The sequence below is a fragment of the Aspergillus novofumigatus genome (assembly GCF_002847465.1).
Source record: "Aspergillus novofumigatus IBT 16806 chromosome Unknown P174scaffold_4, whole genome shotgun sequence".
Lineage (NCBI taxonomy): Eukaryota > Fungi > Ascomycota > Eurotiomycetes > Eurotiales > Aspergillaceae > Aspergillus > Aspergillus novofumigatus.
In genome coordinates this window covers 1,340,525-1,366,407 of record NW_020194277.1, presented here as the reverse complement: position 1 = coordinate 1,366,407, position 25,883 = coordinate 1,340,525, and the positions used below count along the sequence as shown (strand labels likewise).

The following is a 25,883-nucleotide window of genomic DNA, read 5'->3' as shown; positions in this document are numbered from 1 at the left end:
ATGCGCTGCTACTTGAGCGGCTTGGGGTCAATATATCGCGAACTGACTCAAAGCATGTACTATCGATGTCTACGGCACTTGGAACAAGCCAGATTCCATAATTCTGGTAACCTCGGATCTAAGGCTTGACTTCCATTTTCTCAGGACTATTAGCTCACCACTGCACATATCACTTGCCCTATCGCACCACCTGTGCCCTGACCAGACGGGATCTCTGTCCAGTCCGACGAGATCAATCGAGACCTTTTCACGCGTCACCGCTCCGCATCCCTCTCATCAGTTATGATGGATGGATCGCAGAACGCTAGAACTTGATGATTTAGCATCCTAATATCGGATACCCTGTTTCCTGCCAGTTTGATATTGGACATCGGTTAACGCAAGCCCAGGTCCTTGGGTATTGAAATAGTAAGCCATGTGCAGCGTTCCAGTGACAAGCTATAATCATATCTGTCTCAAATATCAATCGTAGCGTTTCAGTGAAATGTGGACGCCTATGATATATCAATTTGACGGAATCTACCGCGGTATGTCTGGGCCGCATCATCTTTCTCACCTTCACATAGTGCAAGCCACAGATGTTGCACTTCGTTGCATCACCCATCCTCAACGCCACCGTCGTTGTCTCCATCCCATTGCATGACTGACAAAGTCTAACACATGCTATCTAAGTATTCAACAAAGTCACCCCAGGTTGGGAATGGATCAAAGCATCAACTTGCCAGTCTTCGCTTTATGCTCTGCACAGGAGCAAATTTTGCAATCTTCTTGCAGTTACTGGCTTCACATATTTCGAGCCTGCTAACCTCGTTTCCAACCCTTTGATCCAGCGACTTCTCCAGCCGGTTGACAATGTGTATGCCCCTCAGAGCCTCATTGGTTCAACGCTGGAAATAAATAAGTTCATCAATATCATGAATTGTTGACAGCAACACCGGTACTGACTGTGGTTATCGCATCTGGCCCGTTTCGTCGACACGAACTTGCGAGAAATTCAGGATCCGGATACTCGTCATGAAGACCTATACTCCTAATTACCAATCCATGGACAGAGATAATTTTGGAAAGAATTATAGAGGTGAAGTTGATATTCACCAACATATATTATTAAATAGAACCACTGCATTGTCATTGACATCTTAGCCCGAGCCGCAGTCTCTGCCTTTATTTAGTCCATGAAACTGGATCGACCCAGCCAAGGCCTAAGCATATAACTATCAGATGATGCCAAGCTATGTCTTTGAAATTGCAGCAGCATTTGAAAGAGCGCATTGGAAAGGACGGCAAGAGCTTAGAATTATCCATGCATATCCTTGCATGTCAGTTTCTGGGTATTCGCGAGGAAATCAGCATAGAAAATGTCTTGTATATGAACTTGAGGACGGGAGTTGGCCCTGAGGCTGGCTATATTGTACTGGTAAGGCACAGATTCTGATAGGAAATAGCAGGCTTGTAACAGCCCTTGCCGTGAAAGCCATGAAAAAGGAGGTTGCACTATATCCACATGAGTGTGGCCAAAGTGGCAGTGTACATTATGTTAGTGGTGAGAAATGATATTGACAAGTTGAAGTTTTGAACGGGTCGTGTCTCTGTTGTGTTTGCTTAATGCATTCAGCAAGCGGGACATGTCTGTCATTAGCCATTTTGTGGATATAATACGCTTCCCCATCAGTTTCTCTGGAGTTTGTTGAGACACCTGGCGCCTAAGGGTGGGGAGACTACTGGGTGAATACTAAAACACTAGCAAGGTTTGTAGGAAACTTCTCCCTCAAGGCACACCTATAGCTATAAATACTAGCCGGCACTGGTGTCATGTCCAAAGCAAGGAAGCCTAGGAGAGAATTGCCCAACCCAGACCCAGCGCCTTATACACGCTAGGACGGCAAGAACGCACCAGACAAACACCGCACAGCCATGGGGGAAAAGAGCTGTAATAACGAGATTAAATGCAGGGAGTTCTAAGATCTGCGGATCCGGCTTAGGGGAACGCCCACGAACAATAATTTACTTCAATTCTTAGACTTGCGGCAAACAGCTACTGGTAATGACGCAACAACTTTGTTAGCAAAGCTCAACCATACTACTTGGTTTTAGCATGAGTTATAGATGGGGGTCCTAAGTACTTTTTACCTCCCACTGTAAGCGGCGAGAGACATCGAGACCAGATTCTTATGATGAAAAGTATCTCTAAACGATCAACACAAATCTAGCCAAAGCTTAAGTATACGAGGTTCTGCACAGTCCTAAGATATTCCATTCTTAAAATCGCTCTTTGTGTTCGGCAAATGATGTTCTTTTTATGTGAGATCAGCGTGAAATACCCAAATTGATTATCGCAAATAGTCGTACTGTTGCCGAAGACTAGGTAGTACCCATCAAGGCAAAACCTCTAGGCAGCATTTTGCCCCAAAGGCATTTCTGTTCAGACCACGTTACCCTAAGTGGTGTCTGTATAATTTACATTGTTCCTGGATACGAGACATTAGATCCAGATATTCAAAGACCTGCTAAGTAGCTAAGTGTCAAGCTGGCGCTTCCAGTAATCCATGCCAGAGCTTCACGCCCATACAAATCTGGTAGGGCCAACAGCCCCTGCTCCTCGCTCTAGGGCTCCAAGCCGGAACAAAGAGGTCCGAAATGGCGGTCAAGATAGGGCATGAATAGAGTCATTTTGATCGCTAGTGTTAAAAGAATTCAAGTTCTTGCTACTGTCCAGATTTAGCAGTATCACACGCAGTATTACAGACATCAGCACATTGACAAGAGGAGCTTCATTTATTACAAATGTGCAGAGAGATTTTGACCCTTTAATAAATTTATTAGCTAATAGTTGTATGGGTTATCGTTGTCTGATGATGCATTGACTCCATGCACTATGTAAGGAGACAAATTTGTGCCATTATCCTTGCTTAATTCAGTTCTGGATATCTCATATAACCACACCGATGATCCAGCTATTAATACCTGTTTCCCCCTTCTGCCATTCCTATTTCTAGCTTGCACCATTAACTTAACTCTGCTTTTACCTCGATTCTCAAGCATAGTAGGCTTGTTGCAATCCTCTTGTTCATGAAGCTCAGGCACCTGCATCAGTAAGAAACAATGTCGAGTGCGTTATGTCAAGAGCGCAAGCCTGTGAACGCTCTTACTCCTGTTGACCGACTTTTTGGATGTGCATACACCCGCTGCCAGCTTGCTTTCCATACTACCGAAGCAAGTGGATGCCTAACGGTTCTACGAGGGGGTTTCAAATGCCTGTTGGCCAAGATACCCTTCTTATCTCAGGAAATCGTTATACCAGTGGGCTGTGATAATCTGGACAACGTCAAGTTCCAATCAGCTAGTTCAACCAATCTTGATCGGCTCCTGAAGATAAAAGAACATGGCGAGTCTATGCGAGAAGCTTTGGCGGAAGCAGGCAAAGATAGGGCTAGATTTGAAGAGAAATTCATGCCGATAGGACTGGTACCTGACGTAACGGAGCCTTGTCCTATACTAGTTGTCCAAGCGAATCTGCATCCGGACGGGGTGCTGCTATCTGTCGCTGCAAACCACATGGTCATGGACGCAACTGGAATGGGAACTGCGATAGTAATGTTCGCCGATTGCTGTCGTCAAGTGGAACTGGGCAAGGACATCGATATGTCCGTTTATGCTGCTGAGCAAGACATTGGCAAAGAAATGCTCCTGCATCGCTTGCCAGCTTATATCGGCGAAAGAGAATTTCCCGAATACCGGGTACACAAGGACCTTTATGCCAAATGGGGGAAGATGACACAGAATGTACAGAATGATTCTTTCTCCATCCGCACGAAGAACTTCAAGATCGCGGCAAAGGATGTTAATGCACTAAAAGGCTGCTGCAATGAGCTCCTCCCGCATTTACTTGTTGATGAGGGCCACAGCGTTGGAGAGGAGGAATCTCATGACAAGCCGTGGGTTTCCAGCAGCGATGTGGTGATCGCTCTGATCTGGCTGTCACTGACCCGTGCACGATATCCTGGGCTGGCGGCGGATAATTGCAACTCTCATTCGAAGCGTCAAGCAGGAGAACCCGCCTATGTTGGCGTTGGAGTGCCTGTCGATATTCGTCATCGCGTCACACCTCCACTTCCTACGTCATATCTGGGCAACGCAGCCATCCTTATGTTGGTCAACCAACCTCTCCAAACCTTTGCTTCCCACGAATGGATGAGAACACTCTGCCGTGTGGCGTATGGTATTCGCTGTGGGCTTAGTCGTATGGACAATGATTACATCCGGAGCCTTCTTCATTATGTTCAAAACGGAAAGTCTCCTGTCATTTTCTCATTCGACGTAGCCAATTTCTATGTGAGTAACTGGCGGAACATGAACTTCTACAACGCCGACTTTGGATCGAAGATGGGGAGGCCTCAGCACGTCAGGAATCCTGACTCCGCCACTGATGGAGTTGTCTTCATTATGCCTAAACGCCCCCATTCAGAATCCCCGTGGGAAGTTCAGGTATCTTTTAATGATGAGGTACTACAGCGGCTAGAGCGCGATAGCATGTGGACGAAGTACATGCTTCAGGACTCATACTGTTCATGATCACTCTCTATGGTATACGTTACAGGGCTTATCCACCATAGTTTAGCCGGATGACCCAGCGTGATTCAGCAAGCTTTCGTTGGCTTCGGGAAAATCAACAGGAATATAACTATAGGTAGATCCATCACGTTCAAGTTTGCTTTTTTTTTTTTTTCTCTAACATTTTCATTTTGGCAATGAACACGGTTTTACGTAGCTACTGCTGTAAATCGAAGCTCAAAAGTAGGCATCAGGGTTTTATATACGGAATAAATTCCTACGGGCTCAAGTTTCTTTAAAAAGAAGTGTGATGTCTAGATATTTTGTAAATGCACTATCCAGTTTTGAGATGGAAATGTCGATGGACAGCCCTCGGCTACCAATCTCTGCGGTGAGTGTCAATGTGGCGGTCTTGGACTTCATCCTATAGATGGCAATCCCTCTTCTATCCGTAAATGGTGTTCAGATCAGTTCCATGTTTAGCGGCTCATGAAGCGAGTCGCTTAGCAGAGTAGTTCTATGTTTCTAAATACGGCGCGCTGTCGGGCTATCTTGATTCCGTCAGATGCAGTGAGCCACCAAGGGTGGTGCCCAGCCGCGGACCAGTACGGAGTACAGTACAGCATTTGGGGGATTTCAGGCACGCTGCCTCACACTGCTTCAATAGTAACATAAGTTTGTAGGCAATTTGTGGGTCTTGTTCTCTATTATCCCTTGCCGATTTACACCGCTACTTCTCCTTTGGTTGCTCTCCCGAGGGCGAGCACTGTATTCAATCTACGTCATGCATATTGGTACGCCCTCTGTCGACTTTTTGTAGTGCCATTATCAACGCCACCTCTTACGCTGGGATCTGGCTTTGGGTCAGATCAATGAAATATACCGGATAACGCAAGACTTCATCAAGATCCTCCGGCAGAAGCAGCGCCATCATCCGTAAGTACCTAGGTAGGTACAGGGACTGACATGACGATCCATAGTTCACTGAAAGTCCATAATTCGCAAATACTGTATCACTGCAAACAATAAGGTTCCAAGCATTTAACCGGTATGTATTTGACGTGGAAAATTATCTAAAAATCCTACCTTCCAGTCCAAGCCGAGGCACCTATCTTGTCTCATTCCAATCTATTGTCAGGGTAGATAGACGCCCAGAACCTCTTTTCTTCCAGTCAAGTATCGTGTGTACTGGACCTACCAGTGGTAATATATTGACAAGTAGGGACCCTTCTGGGCCGTGTAAGAGAACGACAGCCAGGCCTGTTTCCGAGTGGCATTGCTGAGATCACAGTCGGGGCTAGAATCGAGCTTTAGCAAGATCGAAGGACTCAGCACGTAAGTACTTACTAGTAGGATTTCAAATTCTCGGTGAAGGTGCGTGCTTGATCCTGCATGCCATGCTTATTGAAGAAGGCCGTCAATGCGCTTGCAACTTGCATTTCTGGAATCCCAGTCAATGGCATGTATAGCTGAGGTTTCAGACTATGGTCGCCAGGCTTCATCTCATAATTATACATCAGAGGCAACAAGCTCGAGGGGTCGCCATGTTTTGCCGAGGTGCCTGGGGGACTCCGTCTTCCTTCGATAATGCCAAGTCCCATCCATAGCTCGCGAAAAACTTCGAGTCCGCGGGCAATGTCGTCTCCTTGAAGCTTTCCACCCAGGGTCCAGTGGTTCTCCGCCCTTGACAACACGACGTCCGAGTCATGTATATAGACCTTGTACCGCGTAGCTGATGGGTCCACCAAGTCACAAGCAAGGAAAGCTGCCGGTGTCTCACTTTGCTCAATGTGGTCTTCAATCAGTTGACACAAATTGCTCAATGATGGGTCGGATGTGGAATTGCGAACAGCGTCCAAGCAAATTTTGGCGACGGATTGGCCCGTCACGAACGATTTCACGATCGGGAAGAAGTATTCCTTTGCAATGATGCCTGACTTTGTGAAATCCAACGCAATTATGTTTTGTGTTCTGACCTCAAATTTGGCAAGGTCTTCCGCTGTGAGCTGCTCCTCCTCTGCGTCAGTCAACGTCAACTGATTGTTGAGGGAATGATGGAGATAGAGGTTAACGGCCGATGCGTCAAGCAGCTTGAGGTTGGACAAGAACACATGCACAGCTTGTCGGTTACAGACATCTGCTCCCGTGCTGGCAGCATGGCTGGTCGGCTCGAACGCAATCCGTACAGTTGACCCCGATGCCTGAAAGTTCTGGCTTAGCTCAACTGGTCCATAACCGCCAAGGGTGCACTTATAAAAGTCACTATCATTCCCACTGGTTGTAAAAGGTCCAAGAGAGGGAACCACCAGCTGAGAGTAGAGACATAGGTATCGATATTGTAGGTCGATGTTGTACTTTCCGTCACTCAACATACGACAAAACATAGGGGCGACACGATGCCAATAGCGATGCTGGTCTGTATTCTGGAAAAGTATTGCCTTGCTAAGGGCCTGGTATGGTGCGTCCCACGACTCAACGGTCCTCGAGGCAGTACTACTCCTGACCTCAGGGTTGGTAATATCTCTGCGGGTGGAAGAAGTGAATGCCATGATGTTGGCACTTCTTCTGTTAAGGCTTGTTGTGCGTACTTCGAGAGAGGACGTGTTAGGAATGCAAGGCAATGTATATGGTTGTCAACATGAGACTGATACGTCGAGTTGGGGGTATATGTACTTTAATAATCTCTCACCCTCACCATTCCACCAAATGAATCGGCAATCCAGTCAGAGTGGTGTACTCTTATTGGGGAAAGAAATACGAAATGCGATTTTGAGTCAAGTAGAGAAACGAGGTTACCAGTTCCTGGACATGTCTAGGAATGTCTTAGTCCTTGCGTATACGTAAATCATTTCTTCATCATTCCATTTCAATGCGTCCTGGAAGGGAATACAAATTTCCTTCCTGACCATATTATAAGCGGGCCTGCTTCCATTCCTTTGCTTGATGTTGACACTATTGACCACTACCTAGGTTTTAGAATGTATTAATACACTTTCTACACTGGAGACCTTTCGGGATAGGCAATAGATGAAAAGCACCACCACTCCACCTCCACGGTCCTCATTGTCATGTCTACATGTATGAGTCCAGGACTTTTCTAACCTCTGCCATACCAATCTGTTGGGTCCATGACATACATGTTTCTCCCCATATACGGCCCTTCCATCACCGCTGTGCCGTGGCAAATGAGTTCCAGATGGCGTGCGCGCTGTCGATGGCTGCACCCTTGGAGCAACATTGGTCACAGTCTGCTTAATGCAATGCTGTCTCTTACCAACGGCAGCAGGCGCAGTTGAAGAGCAGGTGGTCTTTTTTTCTTTTTTTCTTTTTTTTCTTTTTTTCTTTTTTTCTTTTTTTCTTTTTTTCTTTTTTTTCTTTTTTTCTTTTTTTTCTTTTTTTCTTTTTTTCTTTTTTTTCTTTTTTCTTTTTTTTCTTTTTTTCTTTTTTTCTTTTCTTTTTTCTTTTTTTTTTTTTTCACCTCACATGATGTTCTCAATTCGACTCGTAAAAAGTCGGTCAAGCTACGGAGGTGTGGTGCAAAACTCATTAGCCGCTAGTAAACTTGGCATTTCCAATGTAATAGCCATACACTAGAATTACTATAGAGACCTATACTCCTTCTAAAATAATAGTTTTCAACTTCTCTATCTATCATTTCTTGGCTAAAAAAAGCAATTTGAAGCTATACAGAACCCCTTTTTCACTCCCTAAGATGAATTCAACACAGTATTCCCCTACTATCCATATTTTCAGCCTGCCTACCTCCTCTAAGCCCTCCTCAAAGCCCTTGAAGCCCTCGAAGCCATTAAAGCCATCAAAGATGCGTGGATCTTATCATCTAGTTACCGTGCGCGTGCAGGCCCTGACTTTGGCCTACTGTGGTGTTGATATAAAGCATATTGAGGCTATAACTGGCATGCCTCGTCAGACAATTCAATACTAGGTTAAGAAAGCTAGGGAACGCGGCTATAATCCAGAGATAGATCCATGCATCTTACCAGAATATGTTAAAGATGGCAAGCATACAGGACGTCCAAAAGAGATTATAAAAGCAACTAAACAAGCTATTCTTGAATCTATTAGCAAAGATCAAAACAGGCGTGAGAAATCTTCTGAAATTCTGGCATTTGAAGCTAGTATCTCTTATTCTTCTGTTTTACATATTCTTAAGCAGCATGGCTATAAGGCAGTTAAGCAAACTACAAAACCAGGCCTTACTAATAAGATGAAGTAGAAAAGATTATAGTTTTACCTTACCCACAAGGACTGGACCCTCAAAGACTGGAAAAATGTGATATAGACTGATGAAACCTCTATTTCTCTTAGATAATGGCGTGGAGCAATCTATGTTTGGCACACAAAAGATAAGAGAAATAATCCCATAGTTATACAGCGGTGTTGGAAGGGGACTTCTGATTTTATGGTTTAGAGGGCATTTTCTTATAATAAGAAGGGTCCTCTTCATATCTGGGCTCCAGAAACAGCTCAAGATAAGAGATGTGCTGAGCAAGAGATTATTCTCTTAAATTAACAGCTTGAGCCTATCCAGAAGGCAGAATGGGAGCTTAATACTAGTATAGCGCGTTTAAAACTTTAGAATGGAAGAGTACCTGGCCGTACACCTATCTGGAAGTGGAATAAGAAGAATAGCCTACTCTCTCAGGATTCTAAAGGAGGTGTTAACTAGTATAGATACTATAAGGTAGTATTCTCCTTCTCTATGGTTTCTGCTTAGAATTTAAGAACTAATACCTTCTTTTACTATCTTTATAGGAAGTCCTTATCCCTAAGCTGATTCCCTTTGCTCAAGAATGTGTAATTAAATAACTAAATACAATTATCCTTGAAGATAGCGCTCCAGCTCACCGTCATCGATTCCAGCAGACTATATATAATATTAAGAGGGTCTAGAAGATCATGGATTGGCCAGGGAACTCCCCTGATCTTAATGCTATTAAACCAGCCTGGCCATGGCTCAAACAGCGTACAACTTCTCAAGGGGCACCCCGGGATAAGAAGACAGGGAAGGAGGTATAGATGAAGGCATGGAATAATCTTCCATAGGAGCATATTTAGCAGTGGATTGAGCATCTTATACACCATATCCATGTCATCATTGATCTAGACGGAGGTAATGAATATCAGGAGGGCCGAACAGGCAAGGATAATTGTGATTGGAAGGGCCATTGAGCAAAGGGTACTATCTCTTATAGGCAAGATATCAGTGAATTAGACTGGGAAGATATTTTGCAGCCATTTGGATAGCTTCAATATTCGATTCTTAGGAGTTGAAATCAATCAAAGTAAGCTACCATATAAATTACTATGTAATGTTGCTTGGTCTTGTTACCTTGCCAAGCTTACTAGCGGCTAATGAGTTCTGCACCACACCTCCGTACATTTACATTACAATCGTTTGGCTGGGGACAAGGAATCCAAACGTGGCTGCATAATGCCTGCAAGGGAGAGTGGGATGAATAGGTCCTACTTGAAGAGCTTTGCCAAGAGGACGTAAAGTAGATCCTTTAATTAACAAAGCAATTTGCAACATTCACGCTCCGATACAGAAGACAAGGAAGAAAAAAATTGAATCGAATACACTAATAAGATTATAGACATACATATAATACAAAAGAAAATGCTTTCAACTCGAGGATAGAGGATTAAAAAGGTTTATGAAAGCATATGCCATCGAAAAGGTTGTTGCGATTCCGGTGTTGTTTTGTCTTGTTATACCAACCTTCCCAAGCCTACGAGCTCCAGGAGCAGGTTTCGGTACTCCGGAGTATCGTACGGAATGTGGGACTTTCGAGTTCACAAATAAAGATGTGCGGGACATGCAAGATTCAATGAGGCGCACAGTTGACAAAGATCAAAAGTTGGGCACGGTTATCGCTGTTGTTCGAGTTGCAGCCGAGACAGATTTGGGAAGAATGTAGAGGACATTTATTGACTCAATTTTGGTCTAACCCTACCTTTTCATGTCAAGGATAATTTCCCTCGTGGGTTGATATGGGGAATGTGTCGGAAAGATTATGATCAGCGAGAACCCCAAATAAACCACGGAAAGAGGAAATCATCTAAGGAACAGCCTTCTAAGCCAAGAAATAGCCAAAATTGGGCCTATTGATCATAATGAAAGTAGTCAGTAAGGGGTATCCCGGGGACATTCCTACAATGGTTTTTGAAAAATTGCTTCGTTTATTGCCTTCTATTCGATCCACACAGGGGCGAGAATGTGCCAATTCGTCAAGGAAGAATAAACATGCCCCTTGCCAGAAGATCGCCTTCCAGAGTTGGAACATGGCAGAACCAGCACGTGTAAATAAAATCACTCAAAGCTCCCTATCTGATAGGACATTATGCATGGCGTCCCTTGATTCTAGCCTTTGCCAACCATGCGAACGACCCTTAACCAGTTTCGAGGCCTCCATTTTAGTATTGATGGTAAAACGAGACCTACAGGTCGACCACCAGTGAGAGGGAAACGAGAGCCCCATCCTATAAATAAGATTGCCCAGCTGTACTGTACCCGAAACTTCGCTGCTGTGCTTGAAAATCGACTACTACCTGAAAGCATATTTCGCATCTGCTCACGCAATGATGGTCATCAACGAGCAAACCTCCCCACGCACGCGCTCACATAATGCAGAATTCGCCTGCTTGTTCCCACGATTGAGCGACGACACGAAAGTCAAGGAAACGTACCAGTCCATTGAACTTGATGCCACGGCCGGTCAGTTGGTGCGAAGCTGTTGCAGGCTATATGGGGCAACGCCTACGATGGTGCTCGCTACGATCTGGACTGTTACGCTCCATAGTTTTACGGAGGGAGAGCGCGTTAAATTCGCACTGTTGCATAAAGTACCTGTACACGGCGTACGTTGTGCCCGGGGAGGAAGGGAATATGTTCGAGCAGAGACATATGCCACGCTCATCGACCGCGAAACACCAGCGAGGGAGTTGATGAAACAGGAAAATTGGGAGATTCTCCCGCACGTCGGCGGTGATCAGCTGCTTAATACTGGGCTGTATATGGGTGGCGAGACTGAGGAGGAGTTCTCAACAATTCTTAAGGTTAGCGTGATCAGAACCTAAGAAGCAATTATCACACTATATCAAGATCAGTTCTAATCGAATGTACATCTCCAGGGCCTCGACATATGCATAGTTTGTAGCCCAGTATCTCTCGAAATGAAGTTAATATTCAGCTCGAAAGCTCTACCCCAGACGTTTGCATGGGCAATTGCAAGTGCCATCCCACAAGGACTACAACAGATCATGAGACACCAGACAACATCAATAGGAGAAATCAACTTGTTCTCCCAGATGCAAGAGGAACTTGTAAAATCATGGCAAGATAGCGAATCACCCCAAACACTGTCTTGTTTTCTGTTCGATTTCCTGTCTCGACAAGCAGTCGAACAGCCAGGTGCTGTGGCCATCGATGCCTGGGACGGTCAATGGACCTACCAAAAACTTGACGAAATCTCCACAACCCTCGCATCCCACCTCCAAACATGTGGAGTACAGAGTGGGACGCTAGTCATCGCGTGTTTCGAGAAGACCTCTTGGGCGGTGGTGGCTTTTCTGGCAGTCAATAAAACCGGGGGAGGCTTTGTTCCCTGTGACCCTACGTATCCAGCAGAGAGGAGAGAGAAAATCCTTCAACAGGCTGGCTCGCCACTTATTATCACGTCGGCAGAATGTGCGGGTCTCTTCGCAGGCCTGAAAAATCCTTCCGTCATGATCATCTCACCCACTACTTTTTTGAATCTAGAGAGAGCGTCCTATCGACGGCCTACGGACGGAGAAGCACCTGCGTATGTGTTATTCACATCCGGCAGTACAGGAGAACCAAAAGGATGCGAAATTTCACACAAGGCGTTTGCCAGTATTTCGAACCATGTCAAGGCGCTCCATCTGGGTCCCGCCAGCCGTGTACTGCAGTTCGCGTCTTTCTCTTTTGGGATGGCAATCATCGAGATCTTCTGCACCCTGGCGGCTGGCGGCACAGTGTGTATGTTGTCTGATGAGCAACGGCTGAACTCATTAGCGGCAACCATGACAGAGATGAAAATTAACTGGGCTCTTACGACCCCGACAGTCCTTGGCTCGCTACAGCCGCATGACCTTCCCTATTTAAAGTGCCTTTTAGTTGCTGGAGAGGGGCTAAACGAGGCCCGAATTCAGATATGGAGCCCTGTCCTCGACGTTTTCCAGGCATATGGCCTTACAGAATGGACCGGAATCTTCGCAGTCTCCCACAGAATCACGGGCATACAGCAACGGCGGATAATTGGCGTTCCTGCGAATGGTCAGGCATGGCTTATTGATCCAAGTGATCACCATAAGCTTGTGCCTGTTGGGGCAGCTGGCGAACTGGTGATCCGCGGGCCTGGTTTGGCCGCAGGTTATTATCGGGCTACTGAGAGGACCAAGGCTTCGTTTTTCTCCCCTAAGTGGCTAACTCGGTGGACGTACCACGGCGAAAGCATGGTATACAGGACCGGGGATATAATGCGTTACAACGCAGATGGATCTCTGTCATATGTTCGACGGGGGGACAACCAAGTCAAAATCCGCGGCATGAGGGTGGAACTGAATGAGGTGGAATACAATCTAATGCAGCTAATGCCGGAAGTCAAAGGAGTTGTTGCCATGTTGTGGGAGCCGCGGGAACGTGATGGACAACAGGTTCTGTTGGCCCTGATCCACATGCCACCGTCCGACTCGAAGCCCGTAGTTTTGAACAGCACCGATGGTGAATTGCTATTTCTTCAGCCCACTACAGAAAGGCGGCGCACAATAGACAATGCTCTAGAGGGGCTCCACTCTCGTCTGCCAGAGTATATGATTCCGCAGTACTTGTTGGCTTTGGCTGCGTTCCCGGCCACTGTCACTGGAAAAGTTGACCGTCAGAAATTGATACGCTTGACGAATGGAATGGCGACTGACGATCTTCAACGTTTAGCAGGTCGACAAGCTGAACATCAAGCACCAACCACGGAGAGCGAGCGACAAGTATACGACTTGACATGTAACATATTGGGAGTCAAGTCTGTGAGCATGAACGACAACTTCTTTGATCTTGCAGGCGACTCAGTAGCCGCGATGAAAATGGCCGGATTAGCCCGCCGGCGTAAAATCCAACTGACGGTGGCAGATGTTTTTAATCGCCCCGTGTTGAAAGACCTAGCATCAGCCATTCGCCAGCTCGATGGCTCAACGACATCGCAAAGGGCGCCCTTTGGTCTTCTGGACGCTGCCGTTAGACAAAACGTCATTCACGAAGCGGCCAACCATATGGATGCCGCTCAAATCGTGGATATCTATCCGTGCACGCCCCTCCAGGAGGGTATCTGGGCACTTTCTATGCGAAACCCTACTCTTTATAAAGCACGGGTGATCTGCCATCTTCGGCCGGATGTGGACCTCGATAGATTCAGAACGGCATGGGAACGGGTGTTCGAACGTAATGATATTCTTCGGACACGTCTTTTCCCCTCTCCCTCTGGAGTGTTCCAGGCGGCCCTACGAGAATCATTCGAGTGGGACGCCGCTGAGGAACTCCAGTCCTACCTTGATAGGGTTGACCGGGAGCATATGGGCGTTGGAAGTAGGCTGGTCCGAGCCTGTCTGTTGGCCAACGATAATCAAGCCACATTCGTTCTCACAATCCATCACGCCTTGTGTGACAGGTGGTCCCTAAGATTGCTACTCGAGCAGATTGAGAAGCACTTGTCCCCGGTTCCCCCATCAACGAACTACCCATTCTCACCATTTATCGAACACCTGGTCAATGTTGCACTACAGCTCGAGAAATTTTGGGTTGACCAATTTCAAGGCCTAGAGGCTGCGCCGTTTCCCGCACTCCCGTCTCCGGATTATACACCTACTGGGCACCAAATTTCCAGGTTCAATCTCTGCCTGCCAAGGCGTGTCCTTCGCGAAAAGACTCTAGCGAGCCACCTTCGGCTGGCATGGTCCCTCGTCATTTCACACAATACTTGCTCGGACGACGTTGTTTTCGGGTCTACTGTCACTGGACGAGGCTCGAATGTGAATGGGATCGAGGCCTTATCTGGTCCGACTATTGCAACGGTGCCTGTTGGGACATCATTAAATCCCACCGGAACCATCGCCAGAGCGTTAGCTGCTGTACAGGAACAATCTATTTCGATGATGCCGTTCGAGCAAGCTGGACTACAGAAGATCCGGAGATGTAGTCCAGAAGCCGAGTCGGCCTGTATGTTCCAGAGCACGTTGACCGTCCAGCCTGCCTGGCCTGATTCCCTAACACTGTTCAAGGATTGTCAGGAAGGAGCAGCGACAGCCGGGGGCTTTGCCTCTTATGCCCTGTGTATTGAGTGTTACCCGAACACGGAGGAGACCCAAGTGGAGATCCAAGTCGCATATGACGCAAATGTGTTGCCCCCTACCCGCATGAGGCGCTTGATAGACCACTTTGAGTTTGTACTGCACGAGATAATGAAGGGTCCTAACAAAACGATACGCGAGATCCAACATATCAGTCCGTCTGACCTGATTCAGCTAGGAAGGTGGAATGAGACGATTCCCTTTCAGCCACAACAGACCGTTCACAGCATTGTTCAGAGTCAAGCGAAAAAGAGGCCCCATGCTCCAGCAATATCTTCGTTAGATGGTGAACTCACTTACCAAGAGCTCGACAGATACTCCACGCAACTAGCAGGCGAGCTACTGCTACTTGGAGCGAGACCGGGCATGCTAATACCTGTGTTATTTGAGAAGAGCCGCTGGGCAATTGTGGCAATGATGGCAGTCTTGAAAGTAGGGGGCGGTATTGTTGCATTAGATCCATCATATCCCGTCGACAGAATGCGCGAAATTTGTGGCCAGGTGGAATCACCCTTGGGTATCTGTTCAGAGAGATATGCTGCGACTCTGCAGCAGATTGGACCCAAGCCGATCATTGCATCGGAGTCCTCTGGCGCTTGGCGTCGACCTGTTGAGGGCCCGAACCTCCCGGTCGTCGGTGCGGATTCCACGATGTATCTCGTCTTCACTTCCGGGTCCACGGGGATACCGAAGGGGGTGATTGTCAATCATGACTGTTTCGCGTCGTCAACTTTGGCATACCGAGCGGAGATTAACCTTGACTCATACTCCCGCTTGTTGCAGTTCTCCTCGTTTGCCTTCGACGCCTGCTTTGCGGAGATCTTCGGCACGTTGATGGCCGGGGCTTGTCTTTGCATCCCATCTGACGCCGACCGCATGAATGATATACACCACCCAATGAGGACGCTCCGTGTGTCCCATGCATTCTTCACGCCTTCATATGCTCGCTTGGTCCAACCGGAGCAGGTCCCGTCCCTGAGGGTAGTCATGTTGGTTGGTGAGCCCGTAAAAGCCTCGGATGTGGAGCATTGGGCTCCTCATGTACATCTCGTGAACGGCTATGGGCCATCGGAATGTGCTCCCATTTCAGCTACTCAATGCCTTGATGGAAGTGTCAATGTACAGTCCCAGGACATAGGTTATCCTCGGGGTTGTGTGGCGTGGATCTGTGATCCCCGAAATCATGACACTCTCCTTCCCATCGGTGCTATCGGAGAGCTGCTCATAGAGGGTCCGAATGTCGGTCCGGGCTATTTCCAGAACGCTTCGGATACGATGGAAGCATTTGTGGAGGCTCCCCGATGGCTTCAAGACTTTCGCGGGTACACAAGTAAGCGGGTCTATAAGACGAAAGACCTCGTGCATTACACTGAAGATGGCCGTCTGCGCTATGTCGGCAGAATAGGGCAACAGGTCAAACTAAGGGGGCAGAGGCTTGAACCATCTCATGTGGAACACCATCTCTTACAATCGTTCGATGGTGCAGCGGAAGTGGCTGCCATTGTTGCCACGCCAAAAGACGCAGACGGGAGGGCAACTCTCGTTGGATTTGTGCTTTCCGAGAATGCTAAGGCAAGGCCAGGAGGGGATATATGCTTGCCGCCTAGTGAGGAATTTTGCCTACTCACTGCCACTGCGCGTTCTAAATTGCAACAATCTCTCCCAGAGTTCATGGTTCCCTCTCTAATAATATCAGTCTCGTCAATGCCACGGACACCGTCAGGGAAACTTGATCGGCAACGGTTGACACGAGAGATCACAAGCCGGACCTGGGACCAGCTCATGGAGTTTGAGGCATTGGCAATGCCCTCTCATGTTTCCGCTTCCGACACGGAGAAGGAGTTGCAAACAATCTGGTCTCGAGTACTGAACCTCCCTGTCAGTGCGATCGGTACCAACAAAAGCTTCTTCCAACTTGGTGGAGACTCGATCACGGCCATGCTGGTGGTTGCCCAGGCTCGCGCTGGCCGATCCAGACTACAACTAACAGTGGGGGACATCTTTCGCTTGCGAACTATCTCCCAAATCGTGACACACGCTACAAATTCATCCGACCGCCTAATGTTAGCCAACCACGATACATTAGACACGCCTTTCGATCTGTCCCCGATTCAGCAACTCTTCTTTGATACCAACTGGCCGCAACAGCAGAACCGATTCAATCATAACCTCCTCCTCCACCTCAAGAAGCCTGTATCGTTTGACCAGCTAAGATTGGCCATGCAAGGAATTGCGGAGGAGCATCCGCTACTACGTGCCCGGTTCTTACTGAACGCTGATGGCCAGTGGCAACAGCTCATTCCCAGTGAGATTGAGGGTTCATATGGTTGCAGGCACCATCAGCTGACCTCTGCGGACATGATGAAAAAAGTACTTATGGAGAGTCGGCGAGCACTCGACATATCGGCCGGTCCCGTATTCTCTGCAGATTTGATCGATATTGATGGGAACCATAGCATATTTCTCCTTGCGCACCACCTTGTGATCGATATGGTTTCATGGACCGTGCTGCTTGCTGACCTTGAGACCCTGCTACATGGACGATCAATTCCAAAACGACAGTCGACTTCGTTCCAGACCTGGTGTACATTATTGGCTGCGTACGGACACGAGTCGCTCTCCGTTCCCCAAGGGCCACTGCATTATAGTATACCCGAAGATTTCTGGGGGACATCCGAATGTCTGAATACGATAGGAGGGACCCACGAGATGGTCATACAGATTGATACTCCGACCACGGAAGCACTACTTGGAGAAGCCAACAAGGCCTTTGGAACGCAGCCTGTGGAGTTGCTCCACGCTGCTCTTCTGTTCGCCTTCACCACGACATTTTCAGATCGTCCTGCCCCAGTCATTTTCTCCGAAGGGCATGGTCGGGAACCATGGGATTCTGCCATCGACTTGACTCGGACGGTGGGATGGTTTACTACCATTGCTCCGGTCCACGTCGAGGTGGATGCGGCTCATGATATTGCCACGGTTGTGCGCCAAGTGAAGGATACCCGCCGCAGGCTGTGCAGAAATGGATTGGAGGCATTCACAGCGAAATATTTTAATACAAGACGCCGGAAGGCTAGCCCGGCTGGCAAGATGGAGATCGTTTTCAATTACGCAGGACGATACCATCAACAGCTGGGTCAGGCTGGCTCCTTGTTCGAAGTGGAGTCTCTCCAAAATATGAGCATTTTCGACGCTGCAGATGACGCGAGGCGATGGTCTATGGTCGACATCAATGCTTTTGTGCAAGATGGACAGTTAGCTTTCACCTTTACATACCCGCGGGGATGCAATCCGTCTCACGTCCTGCAGCCGTGGACAGCTAGCTTGCGCAAGTCTCTGAATTTGATAGCATCAGAGTTCAAGACGCATCCGAGGAGCTACACGCTCGCTGACTTCCCTTTGTTGGATCTGGATTACTCCCAATTGGACCACCTTCTGGAGACATTGCAGCATGCCAATATAAGACCGGAGGATGTTGAGGAAATCTACCCATGCTCCCCTATGCAACGGGGTATACTCTTGTCTCAGGCGAAGGATCCATCTTGCTATCAAGTGGTCATGACATGGGAGATCGTCCCTGGCGAGAAGAGACCTGCTTCTGCTGAGAGGGCAAAGGCTGCTATAGAGCAAGTCATGGCTCGTCATGCATCTCTACGTACATGTTTCATTAAGACAACCTCTGAGGTTGCAGCTTTCGATCAAGTCGTCCTATGCAAACCCTACCATGAGATTGTCATCTACAACAGTCGAGAAAAAGATGCAAAGACACTGCTACAGAGTGGCCAATTCCAGGCCAGCCCCCAATCCCCACTACGCTTCTTAATTTACGTGTCCTGTGACCAGAAGGTCTACATCCGCCTGGACATAAGTCATGCTCTGACTGATGCCAAGTCAATTGACCTTTTGAAACGGGACATTTGCCTTGCATATGACAACCAGCTGAGTAGTCCAGTGGGACCGCTCTTTTCCAACTACATCAGCTTTATTCAGACACGAGATCCCATCGCCGACGCAGAGTTTTGGGATACATACCTGGATGGGGTTCAACCTTGTCAATTTCCAGCCCTCACGAAAGAGGCCAACACCGAAAGTGGTGTTGCAAATGACTACGTCTTTGATGTTGCTGGAGTTGATGGAATCGAGCTTTATTGTCGGAATCGCAATGTCACCGCACCAAACGTCTTTGGCCTTGCTTGGGCCTTGGTCCTGGGATCTTACACTGGCTCGTATGATGTTTGTTTTGGCAGCCTCAACTCAGGAAGAGAAATGCCGTTTGATGGGGCACCTGAGGTCGTGGGCCCACTTATCAACATGCTCACCATGCGTGTGAATTTCAAAAGCACCACTATTGAACAGCTCGTTCAGCAGGTCCACGCTGACTACGCCGCTGGGTTAGCCCATCAAACGTACCCCGTTGCCGATATTTTTCACAGAAAGGGGCTCAGGGGACGATCCTTGTTCAACACTGGAATATCTGTCGAACGAGTTGACAGCCCACAACATGCTAAATCCTCTACTGACTTACGCCTTGTGCATCGGGTGGATCCCACGGAATATGATATTGTCCTCAACGTGGAGATCGAGAAGTCTCGGACTATAGTCCATCTCAGATATTGGTCATCATGTTTGTCCGATAGCCAAGCGCCGTTGATTGCTGCTTGCTTTGATCAGGCGGTCACAATGATTATCAATGATGACCAGGCTCTGGCGTCGAGCCTGAACCTCTTCTGCCAAGCTCACCAGAACTTGATCTGGCACTGGAATAAGAAGTTATCCAATTACCACGACTGTCGTGTGCATGATGTCGTCCAGCAGCGCGCAACCGAATGCCCCGACGCCCCTGCTGTGTGTAGCTCCGGGGGTACGCTCACATATAGGGAACTAGATGTCCATTCGACCGCACTCGCCCATTATCTATCACAACATGGCGTTGGGACGGAAAAGTTTGTTCCACTCTGCTTTGAGAAAGGCATGTGGACAGCCGTGGCCATATTGGCTGTGCTCAAGACTGGGGCAGCTTTTGTCCTTCTTGATTCCGGCCACCCTGACCAACGACTAGAGACCATCTGTCAAGATGTCGGTGGCCCGCTTGTGCTTTCATCACCAGCCCAGGCAGAGCGAAGCGCACTATTTTCCAGTACTGTTGTAGTAGTGGGAGGAACACAAGATCTTTGGCGTGGTCTACTCCCAGCGCCGTCAAGCCAGTTGTTTTCCGCCGCCATGCAAACAGGGCCGACCAATGCCGCCTACGCTGTCTATACGTCTGGTTCTACCGGCAAGCCAAAGGGGATTGTAATCGAGCATGGGTCCTTCTGTTCAATGATCCATGCGCAGGCTCCCATATTGAACATGAATGCTTCAGCCCGCGTTTTACAGTTTTCATCTTACGCATTTGACGTTAGTATCTTTGAGATGCTCATGCCGTTAATGACAGGTGGCTGTGTATGTGTCCTGTCCGAGGTGGAGAGAAGGGACCATTTCGTGGAGACAATGGGAACTCTCCGAATTTCGCATGCGCTCCTCACTCCGTCATTCTCCCGTCTTGTATCGCCCGCTGCGCTGCCAGACCTTCGGGTCCTCGTCTGTGGTGGAGAAGCGATGACTCAACACGACATGGAGCGCTGGCTTGATCATGTCATTCTTATCAACCATTACGGACCCGCCGAGTGTTCCGTGAGCTCGGTTGTCCAACCGAATATCAATACAACTTCGCGCGTCGGTGAGATCGGCTGGGGCATCGGTTGTGCAACTTGGGTCGTCGACCCAGATGATCACGAGCGCTTGGTTCCGATTGGAGTTGTCGGCGAACTGGTTATTGAAGGGCCAATTGTCGGCCGCGGGTATCTAAACAATCCGACTGCGACTCAAACCGCATTCATTGAGCCTCCGCGATGGTTGCGCAACATGCGATCCTCGCTTGGACGAAATACCCGGCTGTACAAAACGGGTGATCTTGTGCGATATGGCTCCGATGGCAGGCTGTACATCCATGGGCGCAAGGACACTCAAATCAAGATTAGAGGACAGCGTCTGGAACTTCAGGAGCTGGAGTACCACGTTCACAGATGCTTTGGATCTGCTGGGAATGTGGTTGTAGAGCTGGTTCGGAACGGTTCCGATGGCAGCCCGATACTTTTTGCATTCATAGGCTCAACAAAAGAAGTGTCCAGCCAGTTTGACGGGTTTAGCGCCGTTGGGAAGGAGTTCCGTGATCGTGCTGCGGCTGCCAGTACAAAGCTGTTTGAGAGCCTGCCCTCCTACATGGTCCCAACCTATTTTGTCCCCTCGGTTACACTGCCTTTGAATTCATCTGGCAAGGTGGATCGCAAGCGACTGCAGTCTTGGGCCTCGGCTTTGTCTTCTGACCAACTAAAGGATTACCGCCCCACGGCAGGAGGCCAGTGTAAGCCGTCGTCTCCAGAAGAAAAGCTCCTCCATGCTATCTGGGTCGATGTTCTGCGCGTCAAGCCGGAAACAATCGGCACTGAAGACCATTTCTTCCAGGTTGGGGGTGATTCGGTCAATGCGATGAGAGTTGCCGCATCTGCACGAAAACAGGGACTGAACATAGTAGTTGCAGATATCTTTGCTCACCCCCGGCTTGCGGCACTAGCTAAAGCCGGAACTAACAGCAATATCGAACAGTTTGTTCCAAAACCGTTCTCGCTCTGCCCTGTGACTGACCGCGAACTTTTCTCCATGCTGCTTCGCGTGCAGGGCACAATCCCATCGGACTGCCATATTGTGGACATCCTACCTACGTCGGCCACTCAATCCTTCTTTATGACCACGCCCACTCTACACCACTTCACGTTTGATATTGACGGATCTCTGGACATTCGCCGACTGCGCGATGCCTGTGACAAAGTTTTCAACATGTTCGCTACCTTGCGTACCGTTTTTGTCCCATACGCCAAACAGATATTGCAAGTGATTCTTGACAAAGTCAATACCCCATTCCACCACTTGGTGGTAGATGAGCCTATCCCGGATGTCAGGAGGCGCCTTCTGGCTGCTGACCGTGAGGATATCCCACTTAAGGGACGGCTGGTCTTCGCCTTTGTGCTTATATCCCATTCCGATGGGTCACGGCATTCGCTGAGCTTCCGTGTCTCACATGCGCAATGGGACGGGCTGTCTATAGCGGAATTGTTTAGCAGCGTACAGGAGGCATATCATGCAAGGCTGTTGACCCCCAGTACACCCTTGTCGACCTATATCTATTACCGGGCGCTGCGTGATAAGACGCCTTCCCTACAGTTCTGGAAAGACTACCTCCAGGGCTCGAAAATCACTCGGATCACCGAGCCTCCTAGTGCATTCGCCGATCTCACCCAAGGAGACACCATCTGGGAGAACACTAACCTGCAACCGGCCCCCGAGCCACCACTGGGTATTACGATGGCCAGTGTGGTCAGGTCTGCCTGGAGCTTGGTTTTGGGCCTGGAAACCGGGGCGAAGGACATCGTCTTCGGCCAAACGGTGAACAGCCGTAGCTCCCCGTTGCCTGATATTGACCGGATTCTGGGCTGCTGTTTGAATTTTATCCCTGCACGCATCCAGCTCCAACAGTCCTGGACAGGCCGTGACCTCCTCCAGCACGCGCAGGCACAATACCAAAAGATCGTTAAACATGATGACATTGAGCTGCAAGAGATCATTGATCATTGCACGGACTGGCCGAACGGGACCGACTTCAACACCATCGTCCAGCATCAAAATATCCCCCTGAACCATACGATGCTACTGGGGGATCTTCAAACCACCTTTTCACCAAATGGATATTTCCGCCCTGGTCGTGAGCTCTTCATTTTCACTGAGCCTTCCGGTGATCTGTTGGGCGTTCAACTATGTGTGAATCCCAATATGATGGATTTGCCTCGGGCTCGGTCTTTGCATCATAGACTTGTAAAGTTGATTGTGGATCTGTGCTGCTCTCCTGATGAACCGATCTCATGTTTCCTTGAGTAACTTTTGTATCTACTGTACAGTTCGTTGTCATGCCAGTGATCGTTCTGGGTTGCAATATAGGAGACTCTTCCATATAGCTGCTCATTATCCTACTGTTACTTATTACCGGTCTGAGAGTTAGTTAGCCGAACCCCGAGAAGATTTGGTATAATATGCCTTTACAGACCAAAGTGATGGCTTCTCGGTTCATCATTTTTCCAATATATGCGTAGTAGTTAATCAAGGCACAGAACTCAGATTGTTTGTTAGGATCCCCAAACCATGCCTATCTCATTTTAGGTGGCTTGATCTAACTGTGATATTCGAGAAGCGACTTGGGGTAGGAAACAAAAGTACATAGAAGGCTAATACTTCTACATTCTTTCTAGGCCCAGAATAAGTCCTTTGTAGAAAGTGCTTGGGGCAATTAACCTTGCGCTGCTATATAGTCGTCCAGCGCACTATCCCATATCTCCCCTACAAACATGCGAATCCACTGCTAAAGACGAAGGTTTCAGAACAGTGAACTTCAGCCTAGCTGGGTATGGAGAATGGAGACTCGATGTGCTAACATAATCACCGGCGCTACTCTACATCATTGATCAAATACTGGTCCATATGCCGGTGGTGTGAGACGAAGACTCCCAGTCACGGACTGAAGAAGCCCTTGAATTCTAGATTCAGGCTCTCAAAGCCGAACTGGTTCCATCCATATGATCGTCTTCCCGCTCCTGGAAACGTTCCTTCAGGAGCCGGATCAGCGGCCACAAACGCCTAGGTGAAATGGCCTTTGACAGTCCGATGCGCTACCTCGAGCGCGAGGAACAAGCTGTCTTAATCCGAGTTCATTCGCGTATCTGAGACTGAAACATGTACAGCTGGTCAGTCCGCTGACGGTGTCGACCTATGACGTATTTGAGATCATGGTACATATAAGCGAATACATCTGGAAGTTTTGTCAAAGCATCGGTGGATGATGAAGGCTGAAGAGAGTAGAGTTATTTGGTCGCTACATCATGAGGATTTGTTAATGTCGCGGATATACTTGATTGCGGCAAGAGAGCAAGAGGATGCTCTCTCGCACAGAGCCCTTGTTTATAGTGGCGATCCAAGAAGAGATGTCTTTCCCTGATTAAGTAAAAAGCACTGCTTAGAGAGGTGCAAAATCAGAACAAAACAAGGGCAGGTAGATTAATGTGTCACTTTTTAACAGAAGGATTAATAGTGGTGAAGAGCTGCAATCTGCTCTAGCAGTCCGCTGTAGGTGGCTGTTTGATGATGGGCGCCGGCACGCGTTGACGCATGAGTCGAGGTGGGAGAGGGATCTCCGGACTGCTGGCTATGGTTATGTCGACTGGACGGACGGGGACAGGCCGGAGAGCGAGATCCAGAGGGTGATTCTTGCTGCTGCGGATCGGACGAGCCGGTAAATTGCCTTTTTTCCCTTCTCCTCTTTCTTCTTTCTTCCTGTCTGTCTCTCTCTCCTGACCCTCGGGTCTACGGACATGTAGTTACCTCCCTTCCTGTGGATATTAGCCATTCTAAAAGCTTTATCTGGTCAGATGCAAACGATTGCCAAGCACCTTCTCTACCCTACCTGGCTATTACCAGCTCCAGTTAGAGGCTTCTGCCGACTGCATTGCCCGGGAGGAGGTAGTTAGCCGGTATGTCCACGAATCGACGTAGGGCTTTGACGAGGCATTGTCCCACTCAACTTTGGGCATTTCGCAATCCAAACCCGAGACCAAATGCGTCTTGATCACTGGCGGCACAGGAGGCCTGGGCGCGCATTTAGTAGCCGAGGCCGCGCGCCGGACTGACGTGACACGAGTTGTATGCCTTAACCGGCTCGGAAAGCATCTACCACCGCATGAAAGGCAGATGAAAGCTCTGCACAAGAAAGGCATCGACCTCCCGCCAGACGCCGCGGCCAAAATCCACATCCTCAAAGCAAAAAGCGACATGGCCCAATCACCGACCATGGGCCTCTCCGCCGACGAGTACCGCTTCCTGCTCCAACACGTCACACACACATCGTCCACAACGCCTGGCTTATGCACTCTAAATGGCCCGTCAAGCGCTTTGAGCCCCAGCTGCGCATCATGGCTCACATGCTCCGCCTCGCCGCCGCCATCTCCGCCCAGCGCCCCCGGAACTCCCCGGTAACCTTCCAGTTCATCTCCTCCATCGCCACCGTCGGCCACCACCCCTCTGTAACTGGCAAGCCTGTCGTCCCCGAGACCCGAGTGCGAATCGACAGCGTCCTCCCCACCGGCTACGGCGACGCCAAGTACACCTGCGAGCGGATGCTCGACGCCACGCTGCACCGGCACCCGGGCCGCTTCCGGGCCACCGCCGTGCGCCTGGGCCAGATCGCCGGCAGCGTTATCAACGGGCACTGGAATCCGATGGAACACGTGCCGTTCCTGTTCAGGTCGTCGCAGACCCTGGGCGCCCTGCCGGACCTGCCGGGGACGGTAGGGTGGACGCCGGCGGACGATGTGGCGCGGGGTTGCTCGAGATCCTGATGCAGCCGGAGGGGGTTGCGCTGTATCTAATCTAACACGTTGAGAATCCGGTTCGGCAGTCGTGGGCGGGGACGCTTGCAGTGCTGGTGGACGAGATGGGCATCCCGCTGCGTGAGGAGACTGGCGCAGCTGTCATTCCTTTCCGGGAGTGGGTGCAGCGGGTGAGGGACTGGCCGCGGCGAGAGGATAATGGATCGCAGGGTGCCAATCCGGGGTACCTGCTGGTGGATTTCTTGGATAGCAATTTCATCCGAATGAGTTGTGGGGGGCTGTTGATGGGAACGGCCAGGGCGAGGGAGCATTCGCCTACGTTGGCGAAGTTGGGACCAGTGAGTGAGAGATTGATTCGACGGTTTGTTCAGACTTGGAAGGAGATGGGCTTTCTTGAATGAGTAGAGAAAGTATTTCTCAGATTTGCGAGCAATAGATACACTATGAAACTCCCTTCTGTATAGTTCAAATCTGGGTTTACAT

At 48.9% G+C, this 25,883-nt stretch overlaps 4 protein-coding genes across 4 annotated transcripts; 3 read left to right on the top strand and 1 right to left on the bottom strand.

Annotated features, from left to right (window-relative positions):
- Window positions 1–2,996: 2,996 nt before the first annotated feature.
- On the top strand, window positions 2,997–4,700 carry P174DRAFT_441228 (uncharacterized protein). The gene has a single exon (XM_024827258.1). It carries the CDS (start codon window positions 3,103–3,105, stop codon window positions 4,570–4,572), a length of 1,470 nt encoding a protein of 489 aa, XP_024682561.1. The 5' UTR covers window positions 2,997–3,102; the 3' UTR covers window positions 4,573–4,700.
- A 903-nt stretch (window positions 4,701–5,603) lies between these two features.
- Window positions 5,604–7,173, bottom strand: P174DRAFT_388948 (putative dimethylallyl tryptophan synthase). Its single transcript, XM_024823430.1, has 2 exons — window positions 5,899–7,173; window positions 5,604–5,848 (listed from the first exon to the last, which is right to left on the bottom strand). Exons 1-2 carry the CDS (start codon window positions 7,098–7,100, stop codon window positions 5,746–5,748), a joined length of 1,305 nt encoding a protein of 434 aa, XP_024682560.1. The 5' UTR covers window positions 7,101–7,173; the 3' UTR covers window positions 5,604–5,745.
- A 1,056-nt stretch (window positions 7,174–8,229) lies between these two features.
- On the top strand, window positions 8,230–8,619 carry P174DRAFT_441226 (uncharacterized protein). Its single transcript, XM_024827257.1, has one exon. It carries the CDS (start codon window positions 8,264–8,266, stop codon window positions 8,492–8,494), a length of 231 nt encoding a protein of 76 aa, XP_024682559.1. The 5' UTR covers window positions 8,230–8,263; the 3' UTR covers window positions 8,495–8,619.
- A 2,337-nt stretch (window positions 8,620–10,956) lies between these two features.
- On the top strand, window positions 10,957–25,746 carry P174DRAFT_450899 (uncharacterized protein; the record flags this gene model as incomplete). Its single annotated transcript, XM_024828980.1, has 7 exons — window positions 10,957–11,628; window positions 11,704–13,468; window positions 13,529–22,839; window positions 24,568–24,903; window positions 24,960–25,382; window positions 25,454–25,633; window positions 25,699–25,746. The coding sequence occupies exons 1-7, from the start codon at window positions 11,152–11,154 to the stop codon at window positions 25,744–25,746; spliced, it is 12,540 nt and encodes a 4,179-aa protein (XP_024682558.1). The 5' UTR covers window positions 10,957–11,151.
- Window positions 25,747–25,883: the final 137 nt, after the last annotated feature.

What these genes read in the sequence shown, in the direction of transcription:
- P174DRAFT_441228 (XM_024827258.1), top strand. Translation starts at nt 3,103, where the DNA reads ATGTCGAGTGCGTTATGTCAAGAGCGCAAGCCTGTGAACGCTCTTACT.
- P174DRAFT_441226 (XM_024827257.1), top strand. Translation starts at nt 8,264, where the DNA reads ATGAATTCAACACAGTATTCCCCTACTATCCATATTTTCAGCCTGCCT.
- P174DRAFT_388948 (XM_024823430.1), bottom strand. Translation starts at nt 7,100, where the DNA reads ATGGCATTCACTTCTTCCACCCGCAGAGATATTACCAACCCTGAGGTC. An exon ending in GAGAATTTGAAATCCTACTA is followed by an intron (nt 5,849 to 5,898) that starts GTAAGTACTTAC and finishes GCTCGATTCTAG; the next exon opens with CCCCGACTGTGATCTCAGCA.